This window comes from Natator depressus, chromosome 2 (genome assembly GCF_965152275.1).
Source record: "Natator depressus isolate rNatDep1 chromosome 2, rNatDep2.hap1, whole genome shotgun sequence".
NCBI classification, from domain to species: Eukaryota; Metazoa; Chordata; order Testudines; family Cheloniidae; genus Natator; species Natator depressus.
The window spans coordinates 101,868,382-101,883,519 of NC_134235.1; the positions used below are offsets into that span (position 1 = coordinate 101,868,382).

Below are 15,138 nucleotides of genomic sequence, written 5' to 3' on the forward strand. Positions count from 1 at the left end.
CAAACCTCTTAAGATCTCTGATTGTTGATTAAAGAAATACTTTGATCTCAAAGGATGCAAATACCACCTGCAGCAATTGGAGAGCTGACTGAGGATTTGAAATGTAAGAGTTGTTGGTTTTATAGATAAACTCTCAAGAGACTATATGCAATAGAGATTTTTTTTCAAACTTTGACAGTATGGGGTAACAACATCTCCTGTCTTGGAAGCTGTCTGCTTCATCTAGAGTGCAAAAGCTGCTCAGAAAGAAGACAAGGAAGGAGGGACCAAGATTCCACTTTGTAACAATCTTAACAACAGCCAGACTGAGCATAAGAGCAGTCATAATGAGACTTGCTTCTCTGTAGGGAATGTACAATTGGTATTATTCAGGCATATCATAAGTTGTGCTAAATTCTAGAGATGTTAAATCTATAGAGCCCTGCACAGATACAAAATTTGTATTTGCAAAAGAAGTCCACAGACGTGGATATAAAGTAGATATCTGCAGATTTGCTGAGCTTTATAAATCAATATTATGCTTTGAAAATTTCTCAGTGGCTGCTATCAGAACTTAAACCATTTCACAGATGTTAAGCTTTGCAACATTGACTCTCTCCTGGGTGATACATAGCAATATCCCTTTTTTACATGTGAGGAAACTGAGGTCAGACTGAATAATGTGTCCAATTACAAGTTACAAATTGGTAATGTCCAAGTGAGGACTAGAATCCAAGTCTTTTGTCCTCAGGACCATATTTTACAAAGGAGGTAATATCTTGCAAGGTTAAATATTTGTTTTGCAGTGCAGGGGTACGTGATTGTGTTTACAAAGGCTTACTTTGAAAAACCTGGGGTGATTGTTGGGGGATAGAGAAGATGAAAGCTCCTCAAGACACTACCAGACTTCTAAAGGTGAAGGCATTGGGGCTTCTTGTGTATAACTATAGTGTTCACTGATAACTTAATTTGTGTATATGTACAAATGAGTGCTAAGGGGAAGATATTCAAAGGCACAAATGTCAGTTACATGCCTTACTTTAAATAGTATGTAGGTGCCCGATTGCCATTTGTGCCTTCTAAAAATTGACCCCTGTATTCTTAGTTGCACACTATAATAAATATATCTGAGAACCTCTTCTCTGGATTTTGTGTAGTTTATTTCATGTAATTATCCACTGAATATAAATCTGTCCACCCTCTTTTTTTCCCTGCCATGTTCTTCAGCCTTAAAATATTAGCACCAGTAGGAGTCATAGCTGGCAGCAGGAGAAAATGATTGGAAAAGGATGGGGTTGGAACCTAGCTCCATCTCTCAGCTATGCCAGCCATTGAACAAAAATGTTATGTCTCCAAATACAGAAGTACGTTGGATTGAAAGCTCCCACTGGTGCTAGCTAGAGCCACCCTTATTTTCAGCTTTGTTTGTTGTCTTAACATATAGTCCCTTTGTGAGGTAGTGAAATGAAATATTTGGGCTGCTAGAAGTTCAAGTTGTTGAATCAAAACGGTACTGGTAGAACAGTGTGTGTGACCTTATAGCTGAGTTCCCCAGCATCTTTTCTAGTTACCTGCTTGCCCAATTCTTCTCTCGTGCCCATGTAAAATTGGGAGTAACTCTATTGAAAACAATGGAGTTACAGCAGTATAAATCTAGTGTGAGAAGAGTATCAGGGACATGATATACAGCTTTTATTTCAATGCCAGATGAATAGATATATTTCTTCTGCACTGTAATAAGTATTTTACTATGGATGATGCTTTCTGTGTAAATGGATTGTCCCGGATAATTCATTGGTGCATTGACAACATTGTATTGCTCTCAAAATTTGACAGTATAAGTTTTGGGGGAAAGAATACAACCTGAAAGATGGCCTTCAGGCTTACCAGTTTGGATAGTTGGGTACCCTGGAGACAGAACGGAGCTACAGAAATCAAATACTGGAACAGGCCAATTTGTCAGTCCTAAACAAAAAAAAAAAAAACCACAATAATAACCAAAAACATCTAAACTAACTCATGATAAATATATATTAAATGGTTTGACGGGCCAAAACTAGCAGTTAGCACAGATTAGCATTGTATTTCAGCTCCACCTTGCTCTAAGGTAAAATGTTTTTGTACAGTTTTCCCATGTTGTAATCAATATATAATTAAGTAGAACAGGTGGTGGTAATAAACTCATGCAACTCTTGGACATTATTACTGTTTTTGAAGTACAGTGGATCTAAGATGGTGTACATAGAGGCTGTGGAGGACTTTGCCAATGTGCTTCAGCTCTGTAGCACTGAGATCTGCACCTGTTAACAAACAGTTCTCCATTTCAGGAGAGACTTTATCTTGGTTCATTGTACCCTATTACAGCCATTGCCACAATAAGGAGTGTAGCACTAGTACATTACTTATTTGGTTTTCTTTTTGCTAGTTTAAATATGTACTCTATTTAAAAATGTGGTCTGGTATTGCTAGCATCGAACTTCTGTAATACACAAGCCATCACAATTTGCACTTGTTGGAGACAGAGGCGCCAAGGAACGAATAGACATGGAGACAGATGCAATATCTGTCTTCTCCAGGGTGACGTGAGGAAGCTTGTATTGACATCTTCCTGCACTGTCAACGTGTTTGGATAAATAAATTCTGCCCTCCAAGGCTGTCAAACATTTCACACTGACTACATTCACAAAACAGCACTGTTTTCTTGTTCAGTCAGGCCAATGTAAAGGAAAATAAGATTTGAAAAGCACGAACTCCCAGTATTACCCATGATGTAGATGAAAGTGTATCCAAAGGCCTTAATAGTCTCCAGTGTTGTAATAAGACCTCGCTCTCACGCTCTCTCTTTCTCTGTTGTAGACAGAATAAATCACATTATTTACCAGCACTTGAGGTCCATGTGACGATTACCTTGTTTTGTTTGACACATAAGCAAAAAAGATTACTGTTGCTAGTCTGTGGATTCAAGGACAAGAATAAGTGTCTTTTTAACATTGGCTTTAACAGCCAATATCCCTCCTCTTTTCCTCTTGTCGTTTTTTTTTTTATTTTTTTTAAAGCTCCTGTCCCTCCCAACAAAACCACAGTCTACTTCTAATTTTGAATTTCACTCCTTCAATCCATGTGTCTACAATATTAATGCTTTAATGAAAGCGTGTGCATGGTTTCTTTGATATCTTACAGATGTAGTATAGCTGTTATCCTTGATGTAATGAACATTTTCTCAGAATACTGGGGAGGAAGGACTTATCTTCACTAGAAAGCTTTACAAGCAAAAGTTCCACCAGCATAGCGCTACCTACAAAACTATTTGGAAGATTGTGTTAGCACCTGGCTGATTATGCCAGTACCTGGTCCATTCATCTTCAGACTATATTGGCAAAAGACATGCTGCACTGTGGATAGGCATTCCAGTGTCCTGATGAGCTTTCTGTATTTATAACTTTTAAATTGGTATAGACAATTCGAATATGCAGATTTTTGTGGGAGGAAGGGAGAAGAATACAGTGAGAAAGAGGCGGTGTAGTGATCAATTTTTCCAATTCCAGACATGTCAGATTGTTCCAATTATTCAAAGGAGGGTATAGCAGTACTTCAGTGAAGCTGTAGCTCTTCCGTAACCGTACACTTCATGTTGAATCTGATTCAGTTCTATGGAAGCTGTAATTCAAAATGATTTTTCTCATGTGGGACCTGTGAAATTTTTCAGAGTTGTTCAGCCACATCAGCAGCAGCTGTTTGATGAAGAGGAGTTACCAGCAAATGAGAATGAAGATCAACCTGGTCCATCCAAACGGAAACGCCAGCCAAGTATGTCCGAGACGATGCCACTGTACACGCTATGTAAAGAGGATTTAGAGAGTATGGATAAAGAGGTGAGCTAAACTAATTGTGTCAGGATTCTAACAGTATAATTGAGTTAGTCAGTTATGCATAATATTATTTAACTCTGTTAAATTATGCACATACATGAAATGACTTTGCATGTTACCAGGTGCGTGTAACTACTAATGGGGAAAAGCCAACTTACAGTAACTTGAAACAAAAATATTTTAATTGACCTAGAAATACAGTTTTTTCAACACTAAGCTGTGCTGTAAAACAAATGTAAACTATGCCACTATAAATAGTTTCATGGATGTAGGCCTGTAAAGTAGTTATTTCACATCAATATAATTTTGGCACAAAAGAAAATGTATGGGATCTTGGTGCATGTTAGTTATGTAAAATATTATACATTGTCACATTGAATTTCATATAAATGAGGACCTAAAAACCCTTAAGATCACTGATTTTTTTTTTAAAAAAAAAACCCATCTGCTAGTGTGTGACCTTTCAGAAGGAGCCATAGTTTCCTTTTCAACCTTGTGTAACTGGCATTCAGTAATACATGCAGTATTTGCCTAAGAAAGGAAAAACAACTGTTTCATGGAGAGTTGGATATGTGCATTGTTTGATTCTTAAATTATGGTGAAGGTGACTTCTAGAATTTGAAACTTAGTTTCACCAACCAATGAAAGTCAGTGGGGTATGGGAGTAATCCTTTAGAAATAGGCTCATGTTCAATGCCAACTTCACAGACCTTTTAAAAATTAGAAGTACCTTGACTTATTGTTGATTTGTGTAAAATTCTAGATTTATTGGTATTTCTAATGTCTATTTAGAGTCTATAGTATACATTCTAGGTTTAATTTACACTTTTTTTTAAAAAAAAGTGCTGTGTAAAACAATGAGTATTACATGGCAAAATGGATCAGATGCAAAAAAATAAGGCCACTTCATGGAAGGCAGTAAGATAATGTTCTTAATTACAAAATAATTACAATGAACTGTTACAAACTGAATTTACCATCTGAGGGTATTGTGAAAGGTTAAGATGCCAACCCCTGAGCGAAAGATGTGTATTCATTAAATGCACTGAGAATATCTCCTTTAACTTAATTTTCCAGCTCTTGTTCGCATCACAAATCAAACAGTAAACATAAAAGGGCAGTATATATTAAATAATAGTTTTTTGACATTAGTTGGGACTGGTATTGTTTGCAACTCCATCTCTGCTTGGAGTCTTTGGAATGCCATCTTAGAGATGGATATCATATTTTCCATACAGCTTGGTCAAGAGTCTGCCTTTCCTTTTGCATGCTGGATTGAAAAGTATAATGAAGACTCCCGTTTACATCACATTTGTTTGCTGGTTCTCTCAAATAATCAAATATTATTTATAGCACCTGTGGTCCCTAGTTAAAGACCCAGACTGCATTGTCCTACGTGCTGTACAAACACAGTAAAGGGACTGTTCCTGCACCAAAGAACTTTACAATGTAAGTGTAAGACAAGAGATGACAGATGGATACAGACACACATACTGGGGATGGCGGGGGGGAAGGAAGAACAAGGAAACAATGAGACACTATTGGTCATCATTGGTCAGCTCAGTACACCACCAGCTTAGCTGTTAAGCTTTTTGTAGGCATCACAGCAAAAAAGTTTTTGGATTTTTTTAGGAGGTTTTTGAATTAGAATAATGTATCAGTTTTGCAGATGTTTACAGGAAGCTCCTTCCAAGCATGAGGGATGGCATGAGAGAAAGCAGTTTTCAAACAAGTATGTTGGAAAATTTAACAAGTGTGTGATGGAGGCTGGCATTGTGGGCGGAGGTAGGCATGAAGGACAGATGATAGGTGGGGTAGGGATAGGCAATAAAAGGGCCTTGAAAGTGAAGTAGCTTACTTTGTGATAGCTGAGGGTAGAATTTTCTGTTAAGTCATTTCTTAGAGAACCTCTCTTGACTCCTTACTACTTGGACCATCTCTGAAGTGACTGTTCCAAACTCTCTATGTTCATTCCTCACGCTTCTATATTTTTCCATGTGCAATGTAAGGGCTGAATAGTGGTCATCTGACAAGAGCAAGCTGCTTATAAGTGTGTTGTGATAGGAGTAGCTTTTTTTCTGAATATGGACTGCATTGCTTGCTTTCCTGTTCCTGTGCATGTGACTACTTTTGAGGGTCTCTTGTTTCATGTTTCATCAGGTAACTTAAACTTTTCTTCCAACATCTGGCTCCCAGATGACACAGCTAATCTTCCATTGCTTGGATTTTCCTTGTAGGAGCCCTGATGATGAGATTACTTGAACAGGCAATGCTCTCGAGAACAAATGTGATTCTGTGCGAAGTCTAAGAGTCATTGTAAGGAAGTGTAGTCACCTCTCCAATCCAAAGCAGCCATTTATTTCTGGTTGTGTCACTTGGTCCTTCTCACCTGTGCTATTCATAGCTGATCTTCTGGTTAAGCCAAATATGATATTAAAAAGCATCAGGAGTACAAAGAATCATAACCTCTGTTCTGACATTTTTGTGCTGAATTTGGAATAGTAATTTTGTGGGGAGAGGTGTAGAGTAACGGTACTTATTATGGAAAAGTACTGATTGTACTGAAAGCATAATACAGGGAGATTGGTCTAATACTTCAGATAATGATCCAGATTCCTTCAATGACTTGAAGGATTTCAGAATGCCCTGAAATGACAGAAATGCCTGTAATCAGCTCTATCGTGTTTAAATTACAAAGTTACAAGTGACACATGAATGAAACATTAGAAACTTCAAAGTTTTCTTCTATTCTTTGTATTCTGGAAGAGCTAAATGTATTCTAGAGTTCAAGGTGCATTACAAACAAGAGTATGTACTCTGCAGTTTTCCATTAGTAGTTCTTGGTTCTCTTACAGCACACATTAAATTGAGATACTTATCTCTTTTAGTTGATTACTGAGTATTATTGATAACTCCTTCAGTGTTTGTTTGAAAAATCTTTTCTGTAGTTTTTCATTAGATAGACTGCCATTTCTTAACAGTACTTTTAAAAAGTGTGTGTGTTTCTTCTGAATGTTGTGACTGAACTACAGGGTGAATGTTTGTACAGAAAAATGTAAGACTTAAAGATTATAGAAACATATCCATTAAGATCAATACTGTATGAGAACCTCAGTATCTGGAACCTTGTCTTGCCATCTTATCCTCATCAGTTTCTTCAGACAGCCCTTGTGAAAGTGATTCAGCTTCATAGCATGGCGTCTATACACAGTCCAGGTTTCACATGCATACACATCAGAGTTGACAAGTATTACATATATATGTGTGTGCATGTGATGATACTATGTGGCATGCAGGAGACATGGTGGAATTTGAACACTGAAAGCACAGCTCTTGAGAAAAGACACTGCCTGTTAATGGTCCAGCCTAACAGCAAAGAACTTTGCTCTTTCTTCTGCTCTATCAGCTTCTCTTACAGAAATCATCAGAGATCACCGGTGTGTAGCTAGGAAGTGGAGGCAAGGACAAGGAAAATCAAAATGAACCAAAATTAACTACTAAAAGTGAATTTAAGATGATAAATGACCTGTAGGAATTTTACCTCTAAACCCCTAATGATCTCCCTGTAACTTGAAAAAGAATGCATCAAAAAGAAATGCACTCTGTATCAAAGTGAATTAAATGTGCAGTGTTTGACAGCATGGGAAATTTGTTGTTCTAGTGCAAAAAAAAAAGTGTTGTTGAGATTAGGATTATCTTTAAGCATTTAAGCCTCCAAGAATTTTTTCACTGTAACTAATAAAGAACTTCAGTTAGTAAAGTCTGTTCATGGAGGAATCTGCTTCTCTTGCAACTAATTGCAAATAGATTTATGGAACTAACTTTTTTCCTCCCCTTGTTTGCAGTAGAAAAGCAAATGCACATAGCTGTAGAGTATCATCCCAACAAGAAGGAAGGATGTTCACAAATTGGAAAACGTCCAGAGGAGAACAACAAAAATAATTAAAAGTTTAGAAGACATGACCTATGAGGAAAGATTGAAGAAAATGGGTTTGTTTAATCTGGAGAAGAGAAGACTGAGAGGGAACATAAGTGTTCAAGTGCATAAAAGGTTGTTAACCTCTGAGGAAAGGACAAGAAGCAATGGGCTTAAATTGCAGCCAGGGAGATTTAGGTCGGACATTATGAAAAACGTACTGTCAGGTTTGTTAAGCACTAGAACAAATTGCCTTGGGAGGTTGTGGAATCTCCATCACTGAAGGTTTTTAAGAACAGGTTAGACAAGCCCCCCTCAAGAATGGTCTAGTATTGTTTAGTCCTGCCTTGAGTGCAAGGGTCTGGACTAGATGATCTATTGAGGTTCTTTCCACTCCTACACTTCTGATTCCTCAGAGCAGGTACATTAAGAACAGCTCCACCTCCTACCCCCCTCCCCCAAAAATCCTTCTCCAAAACCCAGCCTTTTCTTTCATATGGATCATAAGTATCTTTTCTATTTTAGCTGTCACGTACAGATCTTTTTTTACATTAAATAAGCAAGAAGTAGTAAAATTACCAATACTTGACAAGATTACCAGTATCCTTGTACATTTAGAAACCAAGTTTATCACGTCCTTTTCAAACCAGTGTTTCTAAGCCTCTTAGATATCAAGAAAACTATACTTTTAAGATTGTCCTTCTATTTAATGGCACTAGGAGAGATTTCTGTGAAGTGTATCAAGTATACAATTAAATAGTTACCCTTATTTAATCAAGTAAAATTTATCTTACTCTCCTCTTGTCTTGTGATGCCATAGATAACCTGTATGCTTGTTGCACAAAATTTCATTGCTGATAGAACTTGGCTTCACATTTGCCTGCAATGGTTTTTACTTGGCTGTTTGCATGGATATCTATCAGGCAACTGAATAGTGGCTTTCAGCCCAAACAGCTTTGTTCAGATTTTTACCCCTTGAAACCACTTTTTTTTTAAGACCCACATTTTGTTACCATGTCTTCTCACAGCCCTTTCACTTACTTGTAAAGAGTATTTCTCATTGTGAGACCAGTTTGTACAATGAATTTTCATTTGACAGTAAGGCAAGCTATCAAAGCCAGGATTTTCCATCCCATTTCCCTGCTCAGCCTCCAGGGAAGCAATCTTCCCAGTTGTTCTTTTGTCTCCTAGTAGCAGCTGCAGAAAATGACCTTCCGATACCTCAGTTCTCTTGCTATCAATACGGAGTCCATTCTGGGCAGAAGTTCCTACTTTCCACTCCCTAGCTTGTGTGGTGATGTCACAGCCATGCCAGACTGAAATGGGAGCAGAAGATAATGAAGCAGATGTTTGCACCACTTGTCAGCAGCCCCTTTCAGCGCTGTAGATCAGAAGAGAACCAGCCCCAGAGGAGCTTCCAGGATGATTTGGCTGATCACATTTATAGGGAAGCCCAGTGATGGGGGGTCTCATGGAGAAAGGAGATGCCAAACCTCTCCTTGGCTCCACTGCATTCTCATCCAGCAGAGCCCTCCTTGCAATTACCATACTCTGGAATAACTGGTCCTGTGCAGCCTACCTGTCGGGTAAGCATTTCACTTCCTTATTTACCGGAGGTAGAACCCTTTTTGCTGCTGCTGTCACCTCCCACCCTTGAGTTCGTCAGCTCCATCCATCATCTCTAGGATTGTCTTCTCTGCTACCCACAGCAAAAAAAAAAAGAAAAAAAAAATTCTCTTCCTCTCAGACAGGGCTCTCTGGGAAGGGGAGAATTGGATGCAAACTTAGTCACACTAAACCCTCCATCTCTTCTGTCTCCTACCAAACTCAGTGAAGATGCACTAATTTACACCAGATGAAAATTTAAACCATAATCTGCAAAAGAATACATCACAAAATGTGCATTTTATATTAAAATGGATTTACGTATACACAATGATTCAGCTGAGCAAAACATTCTCCATGTTTTATTGTTTCTAACAAGTACTTGTGCATACCCCTTATACAAAGGTTAATGTAAGAAAAATAGTTGTAATTCATTGGTCCATTTTATTGCTGTCCCTACTACTTCCATCCTGCTAAGCATATTATAGATAGTAGTAATCAGAAGACTTGCCGTTTTGTGTTCTAAATTAGTAAATGTAGCTGTAACTAACATGATGTGAATTAAGGATCAGCATTTCCCTCAGTTTAATGACCGCTATTATATCCATGACTACTAGCCCTTTGGTTAGGTTAAAATATTAATTGGATGAGATGGATGTGTATCTACTGTAAAATGACAGTTGCCTTGAGCTCACTTACACACATGGCTCTACCAAATTCACTGTCCCTTTTCATAAATTTCACGGTCATAGAATTTAAAAAATCTTAAATTTCAGTGTTGAAAGAAAGCATGAATATGTATATTTTAAAGGAAAAATATAAACCCGTAGACCCCTTAAATTTACAAAAGCAGGTGGGGAAAAAAATTGTTTTCAAATCTCATTGAATGTGAGTATGGAGCATCCATTACAATCTACATACCACACAGACTATGCTGACAGCTTGTGCCACACGCTCTAAAAGAAACTGCGGAACCACCTGATCAACATCCTCTACAGCAAACAGGGAAAGATTAAGAATGAGATCTCAAAAATGGATACTCTCATAAAAAACCAACCTTCCACACAAACTTCCTCGTGGCTGGACTTTACTAAAACTAGACAATCCATTTACAACACACACATTGCTTCTCTACAAAAGAAAAAGGACACTAAACTATCTAAACTACTACATGCCACAAGGGGCCACAACAATGGTTCCCTCAACCCACCCAGCAATATTCTTAATCTATCCAACTATACTCTTTGCCCAGCAGAAGAATCTGTCCTATCTCGGGGCCTTTCCTTCTGCCCCTCCAGCCCCATGAACATGATACAGTTCTGTGGTGACCTAGAATCCTATTTTCGACGTCTCCGACTCAAGGAATATTTCCAACACCCCTCTGAACAACATACTAATCCACAGAGACCTTCCTACCAACACTACAAAAAGGAGGATTCTGGGTGGACTCCTCCTGAACGTCGAAACAACAGACTAGACTTCTACATAGAGTGTTTCCGCCGACGTGCACGGGCTGAAATTGTGGAAAAGCAGCATCACTTGCTCCATAACCTCAGCCGTGCAGAACACAATGCCATCCACAGCCTCAGAAACAACTCTGACATCATAATCAAAAAGGCTGACAAAGGAGGTGCTGTCGTCATCATGAATAGGTCAGAATATGAACAAGAGGCTGCTAGACAGCTCTCCAACACCACTTTCTACAAGCCATTACCCTCCGATCCCACTGAGGGTTACCAAAAGAAACTGCAGCATTTGCTCAAGAAACTCCCTGAAAAAGCACAAGAACAAATCCACACAGACACACCCCTGGAACCCCGACCTGGGGTATTCTATCTGCTACCCAAGATCCATAAACCTGGAAATCCTGGCGCCCCATCATCTCAGGCATTGGCCCCCTGACAGCAGGATTGTCTGGCTATGTAGACTCTCTCCTCAGGCCCTATGCTACCAGCACTCCCAGCTACCTTCGAGACACCACTGACTTCCTGAGGAAACTACAATCCATCGGTGATCTTCCTGAAAACAGCATCCTGGCCACTATGGATGTAGAAGCCCTCTACACCAACATTCCACACACAGATGGACTACAAGCCGTCAGGAACAGTATCCCCGGTAATGTCACAGCAAACCTGGTGGCTGAACTTTGTGACTTTGTCCTCACCCATAACCATTTTACATTTGGGGACAATGTATACCTTCAAATCAGCGGCACTGCTATGGGTCCCCGCATGGCCCCACAGTATGCCAACATTTTTATGGCTGACTTAGAACAACGCTTCCTCAGCTCTCATCCCCTAATGCCCCTACTTTGCTTGGGCTACATTGATGACATCTTCATCATCTGAAGCCATGGAAAAGAAGCCCTTGAGGAATTCCACCATGATTTCAACAATTTCCATCCCATCATCAACCTCAGCCTGGTCCAGTCCACATGAGATCCACTTCCTGGACACTATGGTGCTAATAAGCGATGGTCACATAAACACCACCCGATACCAGAAACCTACTGACCACTATTCCTACCTACATGCCTCCAGCTTTCACCCTGACCACACCACACGATCCATTGTCTACAGCCAAGCTCTACGATACAATCGCATTTGCTCCAACCCCTCAGACAAACACCTACAAGATCTCTATCAAGCATTCTTACAACTACAATACCCACCTGCTGAAGTGAAGAAACAGATTGACAGAGCCAGAAGAGTACCCAGAAGTCATCTACTACAGGACAGGCCCAACAAAGAAAACAGACCGCCACTAGCCATCACCTTCAGCCCCCAACTAAAACCTTTCCAACACATCATCAAGGATCTACAACCTATCCTGAAGGACAACCCATCACTCTCACAGATCTTGGGAGACAGGCCAGTCCTTGCTTACAGATAGCCCCCCCAACCTGAAGCAAATACTCACCAGCCACCACACAACAGAACCACTAACCCAGGAACCTATCTCTGCAACAAAGCCCATTGCCAACTGTGTCCACATATTTATTCAGGGCATCATAGGGCCTAATCACAGCAGCCACACTATCAGAGGCTCGTTCAACTGCACATCTACCAATGTGATATATGCCATCATGTGCCAGCAATGGCCCTCTGCCATGTACATTGGTCAAACTGGACAGTCTCTGTAAAAGAATATATGGACACAAATCAGACGTCAAGAATTATAACATTCAAAAACCAGACACAGAACACTTCAATCTCTCTGGTCATTCGATTACAGACCTAAAAGTGGCAATTCTTCAACTCAAAAACAGACTCCAACGAGAGACTGCTGAATTGGAATTAATTTGCAAACTGGATACAATTAACTTAGGCTTGAATAGAGACTGGGAGTGGATGGGTCATTACACAAAGTAAAACTATTTCCCCATGTTTATATCCCCCCCTCCCTCCCTCCCCCCCCCCCCCCCCCGGCTGTTCCTCAGACGTTTTTGTGAACTGCTGGAAATGGCCCACCTTGATTATCACTACAAAAGGTTTTCTCCCCCCCAACCCCCCCCACCCCGCTCTCCTGCTGGTATTAGCTCATCTTAAGTGATCACTCTCCTTAGTGTGTATGGTAACACCCATTGTTTCGTATTCTCTATGTATATAAATTTCCCCACTGTGTTTTCCACTGAATGCATCCGATGAAGAAGCTGTAGCTCACGAAAGCTTATGCTCAAATAAATTTGTTAGTCTCTACAGTGCCATGAGTACTCCTTTTCCATCCTGCAACTGTCTGTCTTCATTCCCTGTTTCTGCGCTGAAAACACTTTTCCATGTTTAGACATTGTTCTCTCTGAATCCAAGGAATTCATTGGAATTGTCAGACAGCACGAGCTAGCCTTGCGAGGTGGGGGATTCCGCCTTCCACTGACTTCCAAAACTGTAGCTCAGACAAAGTACATTCCGTTTCATTGGCAATATTTTTGTAAGCAGGAATCTCCAGCCTACGATTCTTGTCAAAGCCAGGAATTGCATTGAGATGTTAAATCCACCATCAACAGGTGCATTTGTGCAGGGTCCGAAATATGCACAGCTTTTAGGAACCTTGCTGCAACTTGTTGAAACCTTTTGATCTGATTTTTTTTCCTACGTAGCTTGACTGTTCCCTACAGCAGTAATATTGTCTGAGCTGCTTTAGCCATGCAAGAAAACACCTACTGAGCACTGGCATTTAACTCAACATTATCAGAGTGATTTTTGTTTGACTGTTCAGCCCAGAACAGTACATCCATTACTTTGTTGTACGCTTTGTGGACTGTGACATGCCAAGATTCAAACCAACTTAAGTCCATCAGTCCTCTGGCATTCTTGACAACAAACTGAATTTCCTCATTCAGCTCATTGTTTAGAAGGGTTGAAAGTTCTATTAAAACTGGTATTGTACAGCCCAAAACCAGGAAGTCCAACAAGTAATTACTGGCTCTGGGGGAAATGCAATTTTTTGTTCCCCCATTTCAGTCTTATTTGCAATGTATTGCCTGTATCAAAGATACAGCTAGGGCAGTGTTTAAAGATCTTTTTCATGTAGCTGAGCAGTTTATCAACTTTACCAAACTTGCACCTTCACAGAAACCTTTGGAAGGTAGTTCTGTCATAGATTATTTGCACATGGTAACCAGCTCCTTTTTCATATGTTCCATTGAATGAATTTGCACAGCTTTGGGTGATTAGGTTTTTCCAGCAATATATTTGCACTTGCAAATGCATCCACAAGTTCCATTGTAGCTAAATGACAGCTCTCGGTCATTCTCTTTAAAAAGAGAATAAGTTGGGGTGGTTGGGGGGTTTTTTGGGGGGGGGGAGGGGGGAGGGGGAGAGGATTCATTTTGTTTCCCAGCAGTGCACTGTCTGCAACCCTTTCTGTTTTGATGGCTTTCTGAGTCTAAGTGGCATTGAATCATTGCTTGCCCTGTGCGATCCCGCAAAACGTTGTAGCTTGTACAAAACAGTTTGTCACCATCGGTACGTAGAATTTGGCTTCCAGATTCTTTCACACGATCCGCTGCAGTAATGATTGTAGAGGTTTTCGATTTACTTTGGACACTCATTTTAAAATAATTTCACTTGTCTTCCAGTAGGTTATCAGTTGAAATCACTATACTACAAAACAACCCTGGATACCCATATCTACCAGTCAGTGAGTTGAGCCCTGAGTGTTTGCTGCTGTCAAGTGTCAATCAATAAATCCTGTCAAGTTCATGACCTTTCTTTATATTGAAACAAGCTAATAATCACATCTGGAACCTGTAACTATGTATATAATGGCATTGGATTTTACTGTGTGGTAAAAGTACACAAAAGACCAGATTTCACAGAGGAGACCAGATTTCAATGTCCATGATGCATCTTTCACAGCTGTGAATTTGGTAGGAGCCTACTTATCCAGAACTATGGCTATTAAAAATCTGCTCTTACACTTCTGACTTCAGATGTTTCTTACAAGAAATTTCATTATGCATGGCTTCTTAAAATACAGTACACTATACATTGCATAGAAATTAATTTTTGATTACTTTCTATAAATTGTTAACTTGGTTAGCTTCAAGAATGTGCAGAGGAGAACCAAATTTTCGTTGCTCTTGTTAACTCTTCTTTCAGTTGACCCATTGGTCTTCTGGAGGTGTGAGCCATGTTTTAAGTTATTGCCTTAATTCTGGGTGAAGTGGTCTGAATTTTTTTCAAGGAGGCAGGATGAGAATGGATGGAAGTATGCATGTAGCAGAGTCTCAAAGTTAATAAATGCAATGGGCTACATTGAAGACAATTA

At 39.6% G+C, this 15,138-nt stretch overlaps 1 protein-coding gene across 1 annotated transcript in view; it reads left to right on the forward strand.

The window, feature by feature from the left end:
• CTDP1 (CTD phosphatase subunit 1) overlaps positions 1-15,138 on the forward strand; it is a 168,657-nt gene that overhangs the window by 66,454 nt on the left and 87,065 nt on the right. The window contains exon 11 of the mRNA XM_074944744.1: positions 3,686-3,851. Within this exon, the coding sequence (XP_074800845.1) occupies positions 3,686-3,851 (166 nt within the window). The remainder of the gene's footprint in view (positions 1-3,685; positions 3,852-15,138) is intronic.